At 41.3% G+C, this 23461-nt stretch overlaps 1 protein-coding gene across 3 annotated transcripts in view; it reads left to right on the top strand.

Annotated features, from left to right (window-relative positions):
• LOC140725305 (histone deacetylase complex subunit SAP130-like) overlaps positions 1-23461 on the top strand; it is a 65070-nt gene that overhangs the window by 33958 nt on the left and 7651 nt on the right. For 2 of the 3 annotated variants that reach the window (XM_073040608.1, XM_073040610.1), the window contains exons 14-19: positions 2393-2567; positions 4780-4884; positions 12360-12712; positions 13782-14039; positions 14302-14427; positions 16701-16804. In XM_073040608.1, the coding sequence (XP_072896709.1) occupies positions 2393-2567; positions 4780-4884; positions 12360-12712; positions 13782-14039; positions 14302-14427; positions 16701-16804 (1121 nt within the window). The remainder of the gene's footprint in view (positions 1-2392; positions 2568-4779; positions 4885-12359; positions 12713-13781; positions 14040-14301; positions 14428-16700; positions 16805-23461) is intronic. The other variant, XM_073040609.1, reaches the window with a different exon arrangement.

The following is a 23461-nucleotide window of genomic DNA, read 5'->3' on the forward strand; positions in this document are numbered from 1 at the left end:
AGCAATTGTGGCTGAATTCTTGAAATTTTAGTTCACCTTACATTTTATTCCTGAGTTGTCATGAGGTTAAATTATTATATTTTACTCTCCATTGTAATGAGAATTGAGTGACATACCAAAATTATTGAAGTTGGTAAGATAAATTGTAAAGGCTTTGAAGCTGCCTTCCAGATTCTTGATACTACACACAAAATTCTGGAGGAACTCAGCAGGCCAGGCAACGTCTGTGGAAAAGAGTAAACGGTCAATTTCAGCATCTGCAGACTTTCTCTTGTCTGTGATTCAAGGTACTTGGGCTTGGTAAATGGAGGTAGGAAATACTGAAGTAAGGTGGTTGTAGAGTTTTATGAGCCTTTGATTAGACCTTGGCTCCAGCACTTGTGATGGGTATCAGATGTTTGGAAGGAAGTAGGTGCAGAGAAGCTTTACTAGAACAGCGAGAGACTTTGATTGCATGAGGAAACCAAATAAACTGGGATTGTTTCCTGGACACAAAAGGTAGATTTCATAGTGTTATTAAAATTTTCTGGCAGATTTTGATTATGCAGAGGGCGAAGCTATTTCATTTGCAGGAGGATTGATAACAAGAGTACATAGATTGAAGGTAATTAGTAAAAATCCTAGGGAATTGATTTTTTTAAATTAAATAGTTGCCTGGAAGATGTGAGAATGGTTCTTATTAGGTTGAATGTATGCTGAATAAAAGAGATATCCTTGGTTCTTGGTGAATGTAAATATAACCGCTTTGGCTGCTCCTCAAAACCTCTTAGACCAACTTAGCACAATCTTTTCTTATTTTACTATGTTTGATTGTAGCTAAATTAAGAGTAAAAGAATGGCTAGGGAGGGAGCAGGTCCCCTTGGAGATCAGCAGGGCTGCTGGTATCCTGAGCTGTAGGAAGGAAGTGGGAATTTTTAATTAATATTTCTCTTTGGTATTTACTGAGGAGAAAATCATGGTTGCCCAAGAGATGAAGAAAGCAAAAAGAGATGTTTTGAAGGACATTTGTATTACCAGACAAGAGTTTTTTGCAGCTTTACTGCACTTTAAGGTGGATAGATTTGCCAGGTGTGATGCAGTGCCACCTCTTACTTTGTGGGAGTCTAGAGGAGATGGTGGTCCTTGTGGAGATAACAGCTTCATTAGCCGCTGGTTAAGTTCATGAAGACTGGAAGATGAGTAATGTGGTGTCATTGTTTAAGAAGGGTAGCAAGGACAAGCCAGGAAACTACAGGCTGGAAGGCCTGACATCAGTAATGGAGAGGTTACTGGAGGGAATTCTGAGGGACAGGATCTATCAGCATTTGGATGAATACTCTGGTTAAGAGGAGTTATCTCAGCTGTGTGTACTGGAAGACATGCTTGACGAATCTTTTAGCTTTTTGAAGAGGTAACCACAAAGGTAGTTGAATGTAGGGCAGTGGATGTTGTCTATTTAGACTTCAGCAAGGCCTTCAGCAAGATCATACATGATAAGCTAGTCTGGATTTCAACTGGATTCAAAATTGGCTTGGAGGTAGCAAGCAGAAAATGGAGATTGAAGGTTGTTTTTCTGAATGGAAGCCAGTGACTAGTATCGTGCCATGGATTGGTGTTGGGACCCTTGTTGTTTGTTATTTATTATTTATATAGACTATTCGGATGTAAATGTACAAGGCTTGATTAGTAGCTATGCAGATGGCACAAAATTAGGAGATGTTGATAGTGAAGAAAGTTATTGTAGATTACAGGGGGATTTTGATTTGTTAGGGAAATGAGCCAAGAAGTGTCATGGATTTCAATGTAGATGAGCTGATGCATTTTGTAAAGTCAAGCCCCAATTATGCCCCTTTAAACAAAGTATGTGGTTCAGAGAAGAACAGGGAAGCTCTCTAGTGACTTGGCCAATATTTATTTTCATCTATTCATCCCCATGGGGTATATTGGCTACAATAATAACCATCCTTTAATGTACTTCATTGCTTGTAGTTTTTGTAGGACGCTGATTAACTAAATGGAAATGAAGCTGTACTTCGTGCCTTTGGAGCATATGCCAAGTGGCAGCAAGTGGAGAGTGGATCTTGATCTTGATTAGTTGTACCATTCATGGTTCTAAACATCACTCAGAGCAGAGGCATTCCAATCACTTGATTGGGAATAAGGAATAGTCCTTTCTGTAATGAAAACATCCAGCTGGATAATAGTAGACATCTAGTAATTGCTGGTGGGATATGGGTGAATTTTAATCCTTGCAGTTTGCCTACGGATTATCTTGTTAGTGTTACATCTCTGAAGTTTGCTTGATGCTTTTTACTTTGAGCTGTGTTGTTCAATCTGTCTGTGATTGTGCATGTGTTTTACATGTCAATCCATGAGAGGTATCATTGGTGCTAATTTTTGCCTGTTTTTCAGCAGTGGTGTTGACAGATGGAGCCACCATTGTAGCAAATCCCATCAGTACATTCAGCGCAACGCCTGCTATCACAACTGTGATTCAAACCCACACTCAGAGTAGCAGTACCACTGCTCCAGCACAGGGATCTTCGCCACGACCGAGTATTCTGCGCAAGAAACCAGCTTCTGATGGGTAAGGACATTTAACTGGACTTAACACCAGTCAAGCTGATACATTTCAGTTGCTTGGCAGGTGTAGTGAAACCTATTTAGTTATATTAATGAGATCTTCTTGCTTTCATCAGATCTGCATTCTTGTGAAAGAAGGGGAAATGGAAGAGAAATAAATCTCCTTAAACCATTTAGTCCAATCTTTATAGGGTTCTAGTCAGTATCTTTGTAGAGATAGATAGATAGATACTTTATTCATCCCCATGGGGAAATTCAACATTTTTTCCAATGTCCCATACACTTGTTGTAGCAAAACTAATTACATACATACTTAACTCAGTAAAAATATGATATGCATCCAAATCACTCTCTCAAAAAGCATTAATAATAGCTTTTAAAAAGTTCTTAAGTAGTTTACTTAAATACATTAAATACAATCAACCCCGACACTTTAACATATCTTACTCCTGGCGGTTGAATTGTAAAGCCTAATGGCATTGGGGAGTATTGACCTCTTCATCCTGTCTGAGGAGCATTGCATCGATAGCAACCTGTCGCTGAAACTGCTTCTCTGTCTCTGGATGGTGCTATGTAGAGGATGTTCAGGGTTTTCCATAATTGACCGTAGCCTACTCAGCGCCCTTCGCTCAGCTACCGATGTTATACTCTCCAGTACTTTGCCCACGACAGAGCCCGCCTTCCTTACCAGCTTATTAAGACGTGAGGCGTCCCTCTTCTTAATGCTGCCTCCCCAACATGCCACCACAAAGAAGAGGGCGCTCTCCACAACTGACCTATAGAACATCTTCAGCATCTCACTACAGACATTGAATGACGCCAACCTTCTAAGGAAGTACAGTCGACTCTGTGCCTTCCTGCACAAGGCATCTGTGTTGGCAGTCCAGTCTAGCTTCTCGTCTAACTGTACTCCCAGATACTTGTAGGTCTTAACCTGCTCCACACATTCTCCATTAATGATCACTGGCTCCATATGAGGCCTAGATCTCCTAAAGTCCACCACCATCTCCTTGGTCTTGGTGATATTGAGACGCAGGTAGTTTGAGTTGCACCATATCACAAAGTCCTGTATCAGTTTCCTATACTCCTCCTCCTGTCCACCTATGCCCCTCTGATTCTCTCACCAACCCCCATGCTCCCAACTTACCCTTAATTCCCACCAGTTTTTCCCTAGATTTTGCAACTCTACGATTCTACACTAGCAGCATTTACAGTGGTAAATTAACGTACCAACCTGAACAATCTTTGTAATGTAGGAGGAAACCCATGCAGTCAAAGGGAGAATGTGTAAACTGCACACAGAGAGCACCAGAGGTCAGGATTGAACCTGGGTCTCTGGCACTGTGAAGCAGCAGCTCCGTTACCTGAACCACTGGGCCACTGCTTATACTAGCTAATATTTTAAATGAACTGCCATTTCCAATTCACATCTGAAATCACTGAAATGACTTCTATAGCCATATGTTTTTTAAGTGCCATGTTAATATAACTCGGTGTTACTAGAGTCTTGTTCAAGATGGCTAGTACCATTATTATTTTCAAACAATGACAATGAATTTTGTCTTGGATGTATACTTGACCACCATTTTAGGTTGGCTGGTGGTGCAGTGAATTAAAGCGCCGGACTCCAGAACGGAGGTTCTCGGGTTTGAATCCAGTCAGGCCGTTCCTGAGTACGCTTTCCATCCGTGCCGGGTTGAGTGTTGAGCTCGCAACTTGACCTTGTAAAATAAAGAAAAATACTGCAAAATGGCTGTGTGAGGAGTGGCATGCCACACACTTTCGTTCTGCACCTTGTAAGGCATGAAAATGTCCGATGCTGGCCTCTCAGGCCTGAGTCGATGTTCCTTCCTTCCTTCCATTAAAGAAAAACCACAAAAATTCTAGAAACACTTGGCATATTAGGCCTCATCTGTAGAAAGAGAAAACAGTTAATGTTTCTAGTCCTGTTCTAGAAGGCAGTTCTGCATGCTTTCAGCATTTTCTGTTTCAATTTCAGCTGCCAGTATCTGATTTTTTTTCCTGCTTAATTAATTTGGTTGAATTTGGTTGAAGACAGAAATTTGGTTGAAGTTATTGTCTGTCTGTACTTATTGCCTGGAACTGTTCAGTTGGTCATTCCCTTCAGATACCATTGTGTTGCAATTATGCTTCTACTCTCCAGGGTATCTGAAATGGCACATTATTCACCATTTTTATTATGTTCTCATTTTCAGCATGGCTGTTCGGAAGAGTCTCATTCCTCCTCAACCAACAGAGGCTACAAGCCCTCGATTAGATGGCACAATGCGGAATGCATCAGGATCCCCTAGACCAGTTGGGTAAGATTAGAATTTTGAAATTGCTCCTTTTTTTCAGCTTTTAAAGCAAGAAAAGTGTGGCCTCTGAGGTCTAAATAAATCCTCCCCCCACCCCCCCCCCCCCCCTAAATTCTCCAGGTTTGAACCCTGCTCTGTTAGCAGTAACCAGGTAACTTCAAATTAATGTTGAAGTTGATGTTCAAGTTGTGGAGGAATCAGTTGTGGTTCCTATCGGGAAGTACAGAATTAATAAAATCTTGTGGATGGATGCCATTCAAGGATGACTTATCATCCTGGTGTATTTCAGTTAATGAAAAGTTCTGTGTCTTCAGGAATTCATGTTATACATTGAACACGAGCCCAGGTGAAGGGTCTGGACCTGAAATGTTAACTGCCCATTTCCCTCTGTAGTGATAGCCTGACCTGCTGAGTTCCTTCAGTGCTTTGTGTATTTGCTGCAGAGATAATTTTCTGGTGATATTTGAGGCAGTATTAGGGTGAAAGCCACAGCTGTAGCTGTAAAGGTCATTACCTTTTATGGTAAGTAATTGAAGTACAGTCGGCCCTCCTTATGCACGAATTCCGCATGCGTGAATTTAACCAGCCACGAATCGTGAAAACCCGGAAGTGCCTTCCAGCACTTCTTGTTCAAGCATGTACAGAGTTTTTTTTCTTGTCATTATTCCCTGAACAATGCAGTATAACAGCTATCTTACATGGTATTTACATTGTATTAGGTATTATAAGTAATCTTTCATAAGATCTTTCAAATCTTTTATAAGTTCACCTCTTTCCGATTGCTTTATTATTTTCACTTTATTTTCAATCGTTATCGTGACTACTTCCGTGAACAGAGAAACCGTGGATTCAGATTTCTGCCGCTGGGTCCTAATGTCCACCGCACTGAGACAGGTTAAATACGGTCTGGGGTTCTGTTGGGTCCTAAGGTCCACCGGATTGAGACAGGTTGAATAAGGGACTTGAGCATCTGCGAATTTTGGTATCCACGAGGGATCCTGGAACCAATCCCTTGCGGATATGGAGGGCCGACTGTATTTTAATTGCTTTGTGGAAGGAGGTTGCTCATAGGTTGCTGGTAAGGAAGGCGGGCTCTGTCGTGGGCAAAGTGCTGGAGAGTTTAACATCGGTAGCTGAGCGAAGGGCGCTGAGTAGGCTACGGTCAATTATGGAAAACTCTGAACATCCTCTACATAGCACCATCCAGAGACAGAGAAGCAGTTTCAGCGACAGGTTACTATCGATGCAATGCTCCTCAGACAGGATGAAGAGGTCAATACTCCCCAATGCCATTAGGCTTTACAATTCAACCGCCAGGACTTAAGAACTTTTTAAAAGCTATTATTAATGCTTTTTGAGATAGTGATTTAGATGCATATCATATTTTTTACTGAGTTAAGTATTGTATGTAATTAGTTTTGCTACAACAAGTGTATGGGACATTGGAAAAAAAGTTGAATTTCCCCATGGGGATGAATAAAGTATCTATCTATCTATCTATCTATCTATGTGACAGGCTTGCTGTGTACTTTCTTATTTTTTTTGGAAGAGGTGGTTGCTTTCTCCTCTTTGCTTATCCAACCTAGTAAAGCCACTAAACATTTGACTGCAGGGTGTGCTAGTGCTAGTGTGAGCTGAGTAGAATCTACCCTGAGCACCTCTGTCCATTGTCCTTCTGCTGCTTTCCTCTGGGCTCTGGAACAGGAGAACAGCCAGATAATGATTTAATTATACTTGAAATATAGCCTCAGTCCATCTTTATCATTGCTTGTCTCTGTGAGTTGCTGATGGCTTTTCGCTCTGGAGCAGAAAAATAACAAGCAAGTTCCGAATCATAGATGTTGTTCACATGTGAAACTTGCCTGAAGTATGTAAGCTGATTGGAGTATTCAGGCCAAGTGCATGCTTGATTTGGGCCTTTCAGTTGAAAGGTAGCAGAGAAAATGCCCCCATCCACAGGTGTTGGTCTATTCTCACATGATTAGCATGGTTGTCATAAGGTTGCAGGTTTAAGTTCTGGATAATCAAGTACAAGGGTCTTGGCTCGCTTACTACAGAACTGTAGGTATACCTCACAGTTGAGGAGTTCCTCTTTGCTTAAAGTATGCTTTTCTCAGGTGGATGTATGTAATGATCCTGAGAAGTTGTTTTTTGATCAGTGTTGTTTGTGAGTGCTTGCCATGCACAAATTGTCCACCATTTTCCTCATTACTGTTTGATCTGGCCCTGTGAGGTTTCAAAGTGTTTGTTCTTCCATGATGAGTGTTAAAGTTTCTGCTTTTGTTCAACATTTTTAACCTGCACCTTGTGAGAAATTCAATTGTTCCTTACTGTGGTACTACTAAGATGCTCATGGCACTTGCCTGCCTGTTTCAAAAATCGGGCTTCTAGTTGCAGTTTGGATTGATGAGATGTACCATTTAGTAGGCTCAATGGTTTAAGGCTGACTATCTGATCAGAGTATTCATGGAGTCATAGAGTACAGCACAGAAACTGGCCCTTCGGCTCATCTAGTCCATGCTGAACCATTTAAACTGCCTGATCCCATTGACCTGCGCCTGAACCATAGTCCTTCATATCCCTGCCATTCACATACCTCTCTTAAACATGGAAATCAAAATCACATCCATGCTGGCAGCTTGTTCCACACTCATGATCCTCTAAGTTAAGAAATTACCCCTCGTGTTTCCACTAAACATTTCACCTTTCTCCTTTAACCCGTGACCTCTTTTAGTCTCACCCAACCTTAGTGGAATAAGTCTGCTTGCATTCCCCTCAATCTTCTACATTCTAGGGAATAAAGTTGTTATCTATTCAGTCTTTTCTTGTAACTCAGGTCCTCCAGTCCCAGCAACATCCTTGTAAAATTTCTCTGTACTCTTTACTATAAGTAGTTGACCAAAACTGCACATAATACTCCAAATTAGACTTCACCAATGTCTTGTACAATTTCAGCATAACATGAACTCAGTACATTGATCCCTGAAGGCCAATGTGCCAGAAGCTTTCTTTATGACCCTATCTACCAGTGATACCACTTTAAATCAATTATGGACCTGTATTCTCAGATCCCTTTGTTATCCCGCACTCCTCAGTGCCCTACTGTGTAAGGTACAAAGTACAACACCTCACACCTGTCTTTAAATTCCACTTGCCATTTTTCAGCCTATTTTTCCAGCTGGTCCAGAACTTGATGCAAGCTGTCCAGCATACCCCAGTCCTGTTGTCATCTGCAAATTCACTGTTCCAGTTAACCAAATTATCATCCAGATCGTTGATATAGATGACAAACAACAACAGGCCCAGCACCAATCCCTGCAACCTAGTCAGAGAGGCAACCATCTGGACCACTCTCTGGCTTCTCCCATAAAGCCAATGTCTAATCCAATTTACTACCTCGTCTTGAATGCCAAGCAACTGAACCTTCTTGAGCAAATCCTCATGTGGGACCTTGTCAAATGCTTTACTGATGTCCATGTAGACAACATTCACTTTCCTGCTTTCATCAACTTTCTTGGTAACTTCCTCAAAAAACACTAAGATTTGTTAGACCTGACCTACCCACACAAAGCCATGCTGACTATTCCTAAACAGTCCCTGTCTATCCAAACAATCATATATCCGGTCCCTTAGAATACCTTCCAGTAACTTTCCCACTACAGGTATCAGGCTCACCAGCCTATAATTTCCTAGTTTATCTTAAAGACTTTCTTAAACAGCAGAACAACATTAGCTATTATCCAGTCCTCTGGTAGCTTACCTGTTACCAACGATGATTTTAAATATCTCTGCTGGGACACCTGCAGAGATATTTCTGCACTTACCTCCCAGAGGGTCCTTAGGAACACCTTGTAAGGCCCTGGGAATTTGTCTATCCTAATTTGCCTCAAGACAGCAAACACTCCCTCTGTATAGGGTCCATGACCTTGCTGCTGCTTTGCCTCACTTCTACAGAATCTGTGTCCATCTCCTAGGTAAATGCAGATGCAAAAAATTCCATTTAAGATCTCCACCAACTCTTGCTCCATGTATAGATTACCATTCTGATCTTCCAGAGGACTCATTTGCCCCTTGCCATTCTTTTGCTTAACAGATCTGTAGAATCCCTTAGTATTCTTCTTCACCTTGTCTGCTCATGCAACCTCGTGCCTTATTTTAGCCCTCCTGATTTATTTAAATGTTCGCTGGCAGTTTTTATACTTCTCTAGTACCTCATTTGTTCCAACCTGTCTATCCTTGCTATGCACATCCTTTTTCTTAACCACAGCCTCAATATACCTCAAACCAATGTTCACTAAATCTGTTATACTTACCTTTCATTCTGACAGGCACATACAGGCTTTCTACTCTCAAAATTTCACTTTTGAAGGCCTCCCACTTATCAAGTACACCTTTGCCAGAAAGCAGCCCGTCACAATCTACACTTGCTAGAACTTTCTGATACTATCAAAATTGGCCTTTCTCCCATTTTAAAATCTCAACCTGAGCACCAGACCTATCCTTAATTATCTTGAAACTAATGGCATTATGATCACTAGATGCAAAGTGTTCCTGTAACCTGTTCTGTCTCATTCCCTAATAGCAGATCCAGTATTGCACGCACTCTCCTTGGGACTTTTATGAACTGATAAAGGAAACTTTCCTGAACACATTTGACAAACTCTATCCCATTTAGTCCTTTTACAGTATGGGATTCCCAGTCAATATGTGGAAAAATCACCTAGTATAGTTTCTTGCAACAATTTGCAATCTTTCTACAAATTTGTTCCTCTAAAGCCTGCGAACTATTGGGTGGTCTATAATATAACCCTCTTAATGTACTTTCTTATTCTTCTGTTCCACCCATAAAGCCTCTCTTGATGAGTTCTCCAGTCTGTCCTGACTAAGCACTGCTGTGAAATTTCCCCTAAAGCCTCCCCTCTCCTTTTAATTCCTCCCAATCTAGTCTAAAACAATGCAACTTCAGAATATTGAGCTGTCAGACCTGCCCCTCCTGCAACCAAGTCTCACTGATAGCTGCAGTATCATAATTCCATGTGTTGATCCATGCCCTGAGCTCATCTGCCTTTCCTACAATACTGCTTGCATTGAAATATATGCAACTCAAATATTAGTCTCACCACGTTCAATGCTTTGATTCCTGACTTTGGGGTCTTAACAACATTGGTCTCCACAACCACTCTGCTATCTGTTCTAGCACTTGGTTCCCATTCCCCTGCAATTCTAGTTTAAACCCCCAACGTACAGTACTAGGAAATCTTCTCGCTAGGATATTAGTTCCCCTCCAGTTATAGATGCAAACCCTCTCTTCTGTACAGGTCCCACCTTCCCTGGAAGAGAGTGCAATGATCCAAAAATCTGAAGCCTACACCAACACCTCAGCCATGTGTTAAGCTTGTGTGGTCTTCCTAGTTCTGACCTCACTAGCACGTGGAATAGGTAGCAATCCTGAGATCACAGCCCTGTAGGACCTGTCCTTTAACTTGGCTCCTAACTCCCTGAACTCACTTTGGGGAACCTCGTCCCTCTTCCTATCTATGTCATTGGTACCTATATGGGCCATGACCTCTGGCTGCTCACTCTCCCAGTTAAGAATGCTGAGGACTCCATTGGAGATATCTCAAACCCTTGTACTCAGGAAGCAACATACCACCTGGGAACCTCATTTTCATGCACAGAGCCTCCTTTCTGTTCTCCTAACTAAGAATTCCTTATTACCACAGTTCATCTCTTCTTCCTCCTTCCCTTCTGAGTCACAGAGCCAGACCCAATGCCAGAGACTGGACTGTTGTGACTTTCCTCTGCCAGGTAATCTCCCCCCCCCCCCCCCCCAAACAGTATTCAAAGTGGTAAACCTGTTGTTGAGTGCGTTGGCCACATGGGTACTCTGCACTGATTGTGTCCTGACTGTCACCCTGTTTCTTGTGTCCTGCACCATGTGTGTATTTACCCCTCTATACGTCCTATCTATCAACCCTCAGCTTCCCAAATGATCCAGAGCTCATCTAGTTCCGTCTCCAACTCCTTAAAGGCTGCAGCTGGATGCACTTCTCACAGATGAAGTCATCAGGGACACTGCAGGTCTCCCTGTTCTCTCACATCCTGCAAGAGGAGCATTCAACTATCCTGCCTTGCGCCCCTACTGCTCTAACTATGCAATTATAAAGAAGGAAATTATAAATAAACTGGGATGAAGAAATCTACTTACTGCTTTTTCCTTTCTCTCACTCAAGCTTAACTCACCAAAGCTTCAAAGAGCTAAAGCCTCAAATCTCCACTTTAACGTTGCCTGCTCCAACAGAGGCCACTGTTTGCTGTGCTGTATTTTTTATTTGCCCTTGCTAATGAATTACTTTCTCTGGCTGCTGTTAAACGCCGAAACTCCCACGAGTTCTTTAATGTCCTTCTTAATGCATACTTACCAACCTGTATGAGTCACCTCTTGTTGCTGATCTCTGATTGGCTGCTGTTCATATGCCTTATTACGTGAGGATGTATAGCTCCTACTGATTGCTCACTGTAGAAGCCAGTGAATAAGATTAAGTTGAAACTAACGAATATATGGGGTTTACTTGGATGTAAAGTTCTGGTGTTAGATTCCTATGTTTAAATCTAAGGTTCTTTTAGAAGTACGAAATGAAGCACAAAACTTATTGCTTCATGGTTGTTTTATTAAGTGCTTGTAGAACAGGAAAGTTGAACAGCTTTGTGTTTAGCTATTTTATACCCAGAGGTAAAGGAAAAATTATATTTAAATCTTTAGATAAGAATTAAGCAATTAGAAAGTACTTATTTCATACTACAGTACCAAGTTAACCAGTGAAAATGCACGTATTCACTTAATGCAGAACAAATAAGTTTCCAGAGCTTTCCAGAATTATACTTTGTACAGCGGCAGAGGCGTATTAAACTTGCATAAAATACAAGTTGATAATTAATTATTAAACTGCAAAGAAAATAACAATTAAAACATCTAATCTAGTAACTAAACACAGATCTAGCAATGAAAATGATAGAAAATGTTCTTGCATGTTGTCAAGTACTGAATCTTCCTTTTGATGATGGCTTTGCAGTCCTAATGTAAATTAGAGCTTTACACAGTATCAATTTCTTGAAAGTACTTTATAATGAATTAATTAATTCATTATGAAGTGTAGGAACTGCCTCAGGTCGTTTGCATGGAGTGTAATGGTGACTAGATAATGTTTTTGTGATGTTGGTTAGGGAATGTTGTTTGGGATTTTTTCCATTCACCTGGGCACACAGAACCGGTAATTTTATGGTGCCACTGCACATTTCTTTAAAACCATGGGAGCAGAATCACATGATTGCTTGACACTGCTGTGTCAGGTTAGTTTTATGTGTTTGTGACTCGGAATGAGTTTTGAACAAACTGACCCTATCCTTGTAGGTACTCTTTCGCAGCAGCTGATGGGGTATTTTGATGTTTGATTCAGATTGTTTCTAACTTTTTCCAGAACAAAATCTAAGCCAGAGATCCATGTTTCCATGGCCACACCAGTAGCTGTTGCAATGGAAGCAGTTAGCAACCAGAGTATGGAAACCATACCAGGACAGCCGGCTTCTCAGCAGCCTCCACCACCAATCCCAACACTCATTGCAGCCACTGCTCCCCATCCTCAGCCTACAGCCTTGTCAACTGTTACAGCAGCCGTCTCCACCACTCCTCCAATTTCAGTCTCCATGGCTACAGTGGTAACTCCTCCATCACAACCAGTTGCCATCTCGGTACCTGTCTCCATGAGCTCAACATTACCAGAGGTGAAAATCAAGCAAGAGAGCGAGTCAGCAGATGCACTGTCTGTATCAAGTAGGTATCCTCTTTGCAGGGCACAGGTAAAGATTGAGTTGGGTACAGTGAGTTCTGTTTTACTCTGCAGAATAGGCTACTGATGGCAACTTTTTTTTTGTCTGAAGAACGTGGGAGGCAAGTGAACAAAATTAACTGCTGAGCCCAGCATCCCACGGCCTAGTGGGAAGCATTCTGAGCACCATAGTCATTCGCAGTATTGTCATTTCTTTTTATGAAGATCAAGCTTGAATAACTTATCATTCATACTTGCAGAAGAGTGCTTTATAGACACAATATTCTATCTACTGGGGAATTTTTTTTGGAAGTGGGTTGGAATCTTTAAGGAAGAAAATGGTCAGGGAGCTGGAATCTGGAGCAACACCATTTTCTGGAGACACTTAGCAAGTTAAGCTGCAATTGTGTTTGGAGAGGAGGTGGTGGGGTGTACAAATTCCTTTTCTCACAAATGCTGCTGAACCTGAGTTCCTCCAGCAAATTGTTGGTTGGAAAAAGAGTGCATATTGCTGCTTGAATTCCAACTATAAATGTACCTTTAGCTTAGCCACATATTAAATCAGAGTGCAGTGTACTGACCCCCTCTCCCCTCTCCCCCACTCCTCCCCTCCCCCACCAATTTTAGTAATCATTCCTTCTAATGCTTTTGATGCCATTCATTACAATAGTGAGGTAGTTGGTTACTCTATTGAGTGATTTTTTTTAGTATTTTCTGACTTGTGGATAAAATTGATTTCAAGAATGTTTTAAGAAAAATAACCTGTTTGTAACCCATGGACAAGCTCCCAGGAGAGGAGACAATTGGTGACCCAATCCTTCCAGATAGCTTACTCATTTAAATCCATTAATTAGTAGAGGTTTTGGGTTAAAAATGATTGGGATATTCAACAATATGAATCTGTAAAGTTGCTTGGATGCTGTGTATTTGTTTATTTTTTAGGTTATTCATTTGTTTTTTCTTGTCTCTCTGTGTTTCAATCTCTTCCTTTTTTGCCTCTCTCCCTTCCTCTCACTATCATTCTTTTCCTTTCATCTCCACTTTCTCTTGCCTTCTACCACTACCATCTCCCAGTTGCAGTATCAACATCACAGAATATGTCGGTGACTTCGCCTGCTCTGACTCCAGTGGTGAACAACCTCAGCCTTCCTGGGAACGAGCTACCACTGGGTGCTTCTCCCCGAAAGAAACCCCGTAAACAACAGCACATCATCTCCACAGAAGAGAGTGAAATTATGGAAGCAAATAGTACAGACGAGGAAAAGAATAGCAGCAGCAAGCCAGTGCTGATCAAAGCAGAGAAGAGGAAATCACCACCAAAGGAATATATAGGTAAAATGGATTTGCAGCTACATTGAAGACTGGCATTTGTAGTTGAGGGAGGGGTGAGGGATGGTTGTGGACCCAAGATGAGCAGAGCGGTGATTTGTAACCCCGGGGGGGGGGGGGGGGGGAGAAGAAGAGATGTAACATATCTGCCTGACAAAACAAAATCATTCAATCCTAACCCAAAGCAGCATCTTTATTTTGGCAATGCAAATCCTTTTAAAATCTTTCTAAAATCTCTCCACACAACCAAAACCTTGTTTTGCAGATGAAGAGGGTGTCCGATACGTGCCTGTGCGCCCTAGACCTCCTGTTACGTTACTCCGACATTACAGGAATCCCTGGAAGGCAGCTTATCATCATTTCCAAAGATATAGCGATGTGAAAGTAAAAGGTGAGACTTTATTTCCATGCCTGCTGCATTACGGATGAATCTGATGTCCAGTGAGTATTTTTGAATTGAATCAAACATGTTGTCAATATTACATGTCATCGGTAAACTTGCTAATCATATCTCCTTATTTCCTAAACTCTGCTTATGCGACCTTGTTTGAAGAGCTTTTTAGGATATCCTTCCTTATTACTGCAGTGAAAGACTGCATCAGTACTGTAATGCATTTCCTGTTTCACAGCACACCGGTCTATCTTCTACCAGGAATTGAGTTGCCAGTTTTGCCCTTCTTTCAACCAAGTTCAGTGTTATCATATTCCTGTTCATAAGCAATGCTCTCAATCCACCACTTCTCTTGCATTTGTCCCGTGTGCCTTATCATGCCTGTGTCTGATCTGCCTACTGAATATTGTTTTCCTTCCAGATCTGATGGCACTCTGCGACCAACTTTGTCACACGCCCTTGCCAAATTAGCTAAAATTCTCTGCTGTGGCACTAGCTTTTGAGAATGTTGAACCCATTCTGGTTTGGTTGCAACCTGTCCAGTTTGTACAGGTGCTACCTCAAAAGTGGTCCCAATGAAATTCAAAACTCTTCCTCCTGCAGCATCTTTTCAGCCATACATTTCATCAAACAGTTTCTATACTCTAAACCCAAGGCACCAGAAGTAATACAAAGATGACAGCCTTGAAAGTCCAACTTTTGAATCTGCTACCAAGCTTCCTAAATTTTTGTTGTATAAGCTAATACCTCTTACCTATGTTATTTGTACCAGTAAACTTGTTTGCAATTGAATTCAAGACTACTGGCTTTTAGAAGCACTTGTATTGTCATTTTTCTTCTACTGTTAGTATGCGAAAACATTTAATATTGTTGGTAATAAGACTTCTGTCAGTTGGCATCTGAACAATGAGGGGTATAATGTAAACCTTGTTTTACACTGTAGGAAGATATTTAGCTATAAGGTGCAGATAAAGAACCCAGAAGACAGTGGTTGGTGGCTTTGGTAAATGTTTATCAAAACAAGTGCATCACAAATCAAACACAAGGAAATCTGCAGATGCTGGAAATTCAAACAACACACACAAAATGCTGGTGGCACACAGCAGGCCAGGCAGCATCTATAGGAAGAAGCACTGTCGATGTTTCGGGCTAAGACCCTTCGCCAGGACTTCCTATAGATGCTGCCTGGCCTGCTGTGTTCCACCAGCATTTTGTGTGTGTTGCATCATAAATCAGATTGAACCATTGAAACATACATTGAAGCTTAGTTAAATATTACGTGCAAATGCTCCCTCTACTGCCCTGGCAGTGCATTGCGTACAAAGCTAGGCAGGGAGTTAAAACACCTTCTCGAAAAATCACCCCATTCAGAAGCTTTCTTCAGTGTTTTTAATGATAACTTTTTGAAAACCACAAAGTTAAGTAAAACACATACTAGATTCAATACAGAATTGACATACGCCTGAATATGCTAATATTGTCAATCCTGATCAGTGTTAAACAAGGTTATACACAGATAGTTATGCCGTGGACTAGAACGAGCTCCTGGCAAAACAATAGCTTAATAGTGCAGAACTATAAATCTAATACTTCTTTCAAAGTACATTTACTAATGTTTACCAACATTAAGAAAGCTTAAGACTTTCAGATATTGCTGTTTCAAGGACAAGTAAAGAGTGGATGGAGATGGATGTCTTTCTACTGTGTGTGCTTCAAGTTGAAATCTGAATTAACCTGTGAAGGAAGTGATATAAATACAGATTGTAAACAGGAAGTGACATTTGTACAAAATGAACTGCGTACAGAACAGTGCCTCCAGTGACATAACATTCCCTTTTCCACCATCATTGGTCAGAAGGTTCAGCTGGGCTAGAAATCTTAGACTATGACTTAAACACACAACTTTCTACTAAAATTGCTACTTGAGCCAAGTTCAATAAATGTGAAGAATCACTGCCAAAGTAACTTGTTGCTTGTGTAGTTCGGGGAAAAAATATAAGTTGCTATTTAAATGTCAATCTTTTTTCAATTTTACATTTTAACTAGGAGAGCAATAATGCTCTGATACTAGATTTCAGGAGATCTTTGATTATAATTTTAGATGGTGCCTAGTCTATTTCTTTTCACTTGAGGGTTCTTGGGTTTAACTGATCAAATGCAACTTGTATTTGTCTGTGAGAGTACATAAAATCTCTTGTAACGTTTTGGTTGGTTGATTTGTTCCTCACTGCACAGTAATCCTGGATTGATGCCTTCCCTCTCTTTACTTCTAGAGGAGAAAAAGCCCACACTACAAGAGATAGCCAATCAAAAAGGAATAGTCTGCAAGGCTCAGGGTTGGAAAGTACATCTCTGTGCCGCACAACTCATGCAGTTGGTAAGTTAGGTGAAGACTGCATATTTGTGCACATTGCAAGCAGTTAGATGTGTAGCACCAGGTGTCTTTGGTCCAATTTTATAGTCATTGGTTAAGTATGATATCTGTTTTTCACAGACTTTTTTTTTAAAAAGTGTCTTTTGAAAATACTGTCGCCTAAGTGTCAATAGCAATCTCCACTTGTATCTTATGTTTTGTCTTGAAAGAAGTTCTTTTGTTCTGTTCTTAAAATATAGAAGGCCACTTAGCATATCAAGCCGATGCTATGTGTTAAAGCAGTCTCATCTGTCCCATTTCCTCTAACTTTTGCTGTTGCTCAATCTTATCAGAGATTGCTTAATCTTATCAGAACAGATATCTGGCAATAGTTTACTGAAAAATAGATTTTTTTTCCTCTGAAAAGTAATAGAACATGGAGCATAGAGCATTACAGTGCAATACAGGCCCTTCAGCTCATGCTGTTGTGCTGACCTTCAATTTAACCCTTCCCTCCTACATGGCCCTCCATATTTCTGTCTTGTATGTGCCTCTTTAAGAGTTTTTAAAACACCCCTAGACAGGATGTTCCACGTTTCGTATTTTATATATCCCCTTATACTTTTCTCCAATTACACACTTTCACATTAGCCATTTCCACACGAGGATAAAGCTTCTGACTAGCCACTTGATCTGTGCCTCTTATCATGTTGTACAGCTTGATCAAGTCACCTCTTATCCTCCAAATGTGCATATCCAAATGGAAACACACATGTACACACACGCACACGCACGCACGCACGCACACACACACACACACACACACACACACACACACACACAAACAACAACAACTTACCCTCGACATCTCCTTTGTACTACTTCCAAGCACCTTAAAACTGCCCTCTCGTGTTAGCCATTTCAGCCCTGGGAAAAAGCTTCTGACTATGCACACGATCAATTCCTCTCATCATCTTGTACACCTCTATCAGGTCACCTCTCATCCTTTGTCACTCTAAGGAGAAAACACCACATTCACTTAACCTATTCTGGTAAGGCAAGCTCCCCAATCCAGGCAACATCCTTGTAAATCTCTTCTGTACCCTTTCTATAGATTTCACATCCTTCCTGTAGTGAGGTGACCAGAACTGAGCGTAGTACTCTAACTGGGGTCTGACCAGGGTCCTAAACAGTTGTAACATTACCTCTCGGCTCTTGAACTCAGTCCTCATGGTTGATGAAGGCCAATGCACTGTATGCCTTCTTAACCACAAAGTCAACCTGCGCAGCAGCTTTGAGTGTCCAATGGACTCAGACCCCAAGATCCCTCTGATCCTCCACACTGCCAAGATTCTTACTATTAATACTATATACTGCCATCATATTTGACCTACCAAAATGAACCACCTCACACTTATCTGAGTTGAACTTCATCTGCCACTTCTCAGCCCAGTTTTGCATCCTATAGATGTCCCGCTGTAATCTGACAACCCTCCACACTATCCACAATATCCCCAACCTTTGTGTCATCAGCAAATTTACTAACCCATTCCTTCACTTCCTCATCCTGGTCATTTATAAAAATCACGAAGAAAAGAGGTCCCAGAACAGATCCCTGAGGCACACCACTGGTCACCAACTTACATGCAGAATATGACCTGTCCACAACCATTCTTTGCCTCCTGTGGGCAAGCCAGTTCTGGATCCACAAAACATTGTCCCTTTGGATCCCATGCCTCCTTACTTTCTCAATAAGCCTTGCATAGGGTACCTTATCAAATGCCTTGCTGAAATCCATATACACTATATTTATTGCTCTACCTTCATCAGTGTGTTTAGCCACATCCTCAAAAAATTCAGTCAGGCTCGTAAAGCATGATCTGCCTTTGACAAAGCCATGCTGACTATTCCTAAGCATATTATACCTCTCCAAATGTTTCTTATCAACCACTGAAGTAAGACTCAATAGTCTTTACTTTCCTGGGTTATCTCTACTCCCCTTATGGAATAAGGGAACAGCATCTGTAACCTTTCAATCCTTCGGAACCTCTCCTGTCCCCATTGATGCAAAGATCATTGCCAGAGGCTCAGCAATCCAATTTATCCAACTTGATGTTTTCCAAAAGCTTTAGCTCATCCTCTTTCTTAATGTCTATATGCTCAAGCTTTTCAGTCTGCTGTAAGTCATCCCTACAATTGTAAAGGTCCTTTTCTGTAGCGAATACTGAAGCAAGTATTCTTTAAGCACTACCACTATCTCCTCTGGTTCCATATACACTTTTCCATTGTCACACTTGATTGGTCCTATTCTCCCACGTCTTATCCTCTTGCTCGTCACATACTTGGGGTTTTCCTTAATCCTGCTCGCCAAGGCCTTCTCATGGCCCCTTCTGGCTTGCCCAATTTCATTCTTAAGCTCCTTCCTGCTAGCCTTTTAATCTTCTAGATCCCTGTCATTACCTAGTTTTTTGAACCTTTCGTAAGCTTTTCTTCCTGACTAGATTTTCAACAGCCTTTGTACACCATGGTTCTTGTACCCTAACATCCTTTCCCTGTCTCATTGGAACATACCAATGCAGAACACTACGCAAATATCCCCGAACATTTGCCATATTTTTGCCGTACATTTCCCTGAGAACATCTGTTCCCAATTTATGCTTCCAAGTTCCTACCTGATAGTTTCATATTTCCCCTTACTCCAATTAAACACTTTTCTGACTTGTCTGTTCCTATCCCTTTCCAATGCTATGGTAAAGGAGATAGAATTGTGATCGCTATTTCCAAAATGCTCTCCCACTGAGTGACCTGACACATGACCAGGTTCATTTCCCAATACCAGATCAAGTACAGCCTCTCCTCTTGTAGGCTTATGTACATATTGTGTCAAGAAAACTTCCTGAACACCCCTAACAAACTCCTCTCCATCTAACCCCTCACTCTAGGGACATGCCAATCGATATTTGGGAAATTAAACTCTCTCACCATGACAACCCTGTCATTATTACACCTTGCTCTAGGAAGATGCCAATCAGTATTGGGGAAAATAAAATCTCCTACCACAACTACCCTGTTATTATTGCATCTTTACAGAATCTGTCTCCTTATCTGCTCCTTGATGTCCCTGTTACTATTGGGTAGTCTATAAAAAACACCCAGTAGAGTTATTGACCCCTTTCTGTTCCTAATTTCCACACACACAGATTCAGTAGACAATCCTTCCATGACTTCCTGCTTTTCTGCAGCAGTGAAAGGGAGAGAGAGTGAGACTAATAGGAGATGGGAAGAGGATGTGTTGGGAAGACAAACAGGAGAAAGGGCAAAAGATCTATAGGGAAAAGGAGATGAGTGGGACAGGGAGAGGGGGAGAGCAAGGGAGAGAGAAACAATTGGAGAAGAAGAAAGAGACCAATAAAAGGGGTGGGACATAGGAGGGAGAGGGAGCAAGACCAATAAGAGAGAGGGGAGACCAGTTTGAGAGAGAAGGACACCACTGATGTACCCAAGTTATCATCTGTACCTTATAAAGCTGTAAAGTTAATTGTGGGATTGAAAGGCCATAGGGATTTAAAACATTTAACAATTTTTGAGGATGTGACTAAACACATTGATGATGTAGAACAGTAGATATAGTGTATATGGATTTCAGCAAGGCATCTGATAAACCCCATGCAAGGCTTATTGAGAAAGTAAAGAGGCATGGGATCTAAGGGGAACATTGCTTTGTGGATTTAGAACTGGCTTGCCCACAGAAGCCAAAGAACGTTTGTAGACGGGTCATATTCTGCATGGAGGTTGGTGACCAGTGATGCCTCAGGGATCTGTCCTGGGACCCTTATTCTTTGTGATTTTTATAAATGACTTGGATGAGGAAGTGGAGGGATGGGTTAGTATATTTGCTGATGACACAAAGGTTGGGGGTGTTTTGGATAGTATAGAGGTTACAGTGGGACATTGATAGGATGCAAAACTGGGTTGAGAAGTGGCAGATGGAGTTCCACCCAGATAAGTGTGAAGTGGTTCAGTTTGGTTTGTCAGATGTGATGGCAGAATATAGTATTATGGTAAGATTCTTGGCAATGTGGAGGATCAGAGGGATCTTGGGGTCTGAGTCCATAGGACACTCAAAGCTGCTGCGCAGGTTGACTCTGTGGTTAAAAAGGCTTATGGTGCATTGGCCTTCATCAATTGTGGGATTGAGTTTAAGAGCTGAGAGGTAATGTTGCAGCTATATAGGACCCTGGTCAGCCCCGAAATGGAGTACTGTGCTCAGTTCTGGTCACCTCACTACAGGAAGGATGTGGAAGCCATAGAAATGGTGCAGAGCAGATTTACAAGGATGTTGCCTGGATTGGGGAGCAGGGCTTATGAGAATAGGTTGAGTGAACTCTGCCTTTACTCCTTGGAGAGATGGAGGATGAGAGGTGACTTGATAGAGGTGTATAAGATGATGAGAGGCATTGATCGTGTGGATATTCAGAGGCTTTTTCCCAGGACTGAAATGGCTAACATGAGAGGGCACAGTTTTAAGATGCTTGGAAGTAGGTACAGAGGAGATGTCAGAGTGGTGAGTGTGTGGAATGGGCTGCCGGTGATGGTGGTGGAGGCGAATATGATAGGATCTTTTAAGAGACTCCTGGACAGGTATATGATGGAGCTCAGAAAAATAGAGGGCTACCAGTAACCCGAGGTAATTTCTAAGGTAAGGACATGATCAGCACAGCTTTGTGGACCGAAGGGCCTGTATTGTGCTGTAGGTTTTCTATGTTTCTTTGTGACAGTACCTCTGATCAGCAGTGTCATGCCCCCACCTTTTTTGCCTCCCTCCCTGTGCTTTCTGAAACATTTAAAGCCTGGCACTCAAAGTAGCCATTTTGTCCCTGAGCCATCCAAGTCTCTGTAATGGCCACAACGTCATAACTCCAAGTACTGATTCACGCTCTAAGCTCATCTGCTTTGTTCATGATACTCTTTACATGAAAATAGACATAGTTAAATTAAACTGACCTTTTTATTGGTATCAGTTTATTATTGTCACATGTACCAAGATACGTTGAAAAGCTTGTATACATATTTCGAATAAACAGTTCTCTGGCTTCAAGCCGAGTACAGGTTTGATTATAACTAGCATTTTGATTACATACTTCGACATTTTCAGGGTTGATGCCTAGGCATATCTAGACTAGTGGTATTTATGCCCCTGTATTCCATCCCTCCTGATTGGTTAGTCCTCATCTAATCAGGTTGCCGCTCTCCCACTTTGTTTACAATTGAATTCCAGTCCTTGCTTGGAGTTAGACTTTGTCTTTGTTAAAATTATTTTTCTCTAGGCTTCCTTTACCAGGCGGTCCAGAAAGCATATTGTTCATACAGATCATATCATTAAACTATGCATTCAGCTAGAATAGGGTAAAACAGAAGAATGCAGAATTAAGTATAAAAGCTACCAAAAAAGTGCAGTGCAGGTAAATGATAAAGTGTATGGTCCTAATGGGGTAGATTGAAGCCACGAGTACATTTCAGTATCTGTTAAAGAGATCTGATAACAGTGGGATAAAAGCTTTTTTCTAAGGCTTTTGTATCTCCTGCCTGTTGGGAGAGGGATAAGAGAATATCCAGGGTGGATGGGTTTATTGATTATGCTTTTAAATAAATAGCGGTGATTCTACAGGAAGTTTAAAATAATAACTCAGAAAATAGAGCGGTTTTATTAACTAGCACCAGAGATATAATAGATAAACGGTTGGAAATATACTTGCATAATTTGGATCAATCTACTGTTAGGTCAAGATAAATTTTATTTGCCTACTTGCGCCCTAAAATGCTTGATTCACATCTTGCTAAAGCCCCCATTGCTACCCACCATCCCTATATCTGATTCCTATGTCCATTCCCCAATGTCTTTCGTAACAACCCCCATCTCCTGTAATCTGTAGCCTTCCTGATTGGCTGTGTTACTTTCTCCATGTTGGAAAAAATGTCTGTGCGTGTTCTTGTATGCGGTGCTTGTTCACTTACTCCCACGCTGAGCTAAGCGTGCTGGAATATCACTGCGAGGAGGACTTGTAGGAAATTCCTGCAAATCCCCTTTCCATCATCACTTTGTTTCCTGGCTCCAGTGAATTTCGATACCGTGCTATTAATTCCTCTGAAATATTTTGGAGGACTCCATGTAGAGTTTGTGGTCATCTGCACAGGTGATAATGCAAAACTAATGTGTAGCAGCGCCACAGGCGTATGGCATCCGGTAAGCTGCATTCACAAGAAAAGCTTCTTAAACATAGATTATACACAAATTTTACAAGGAAAAAAATGCAATTGTATTTTTTTAAAAACAGTCCATTTTAGTCCACAGTGATCGGAATGGCCAGAGTTTTACTAAATTGTAGTGGTAATTAAGGTTTTGCCAGTTGGATTAAGAACCAAATTGTTCAAGGGAAGTAGCTGTGCTTGAACCTTTGGTGTTGGACGTCAGGCTTCTAGACTTCCTGCTTGATAGTAGCAGCAATTAGATGTTATGACCCAGGTGGTGAGGATCTTTGATAGATTTTACTGCCTTAAGACAGCACCTTTTATAGGTGCTGCCGATGATGTGGAGAGATGTGCCTGTGATCTGTTGGGTTAGTACACTACTCTCTGTAGCTTGTATTCCTGGACATTTGAATTGCCAAAGCAGACCATGAT

The sequence above is a fragment of the Hemitrygon akajei genome, chromosome 3 (assembly GCF_048418815.1).
Source record: "Hemitrygon akajei chromosome 3, sHemAka1.3, whole genome shotgun sequence".
NCBI lineage: Eukaryota > Metazoa > Chordata > Chondrichthyes > Myliobatiformes > Dasyatidae > Hemitrygon > Hemitrygon akajei.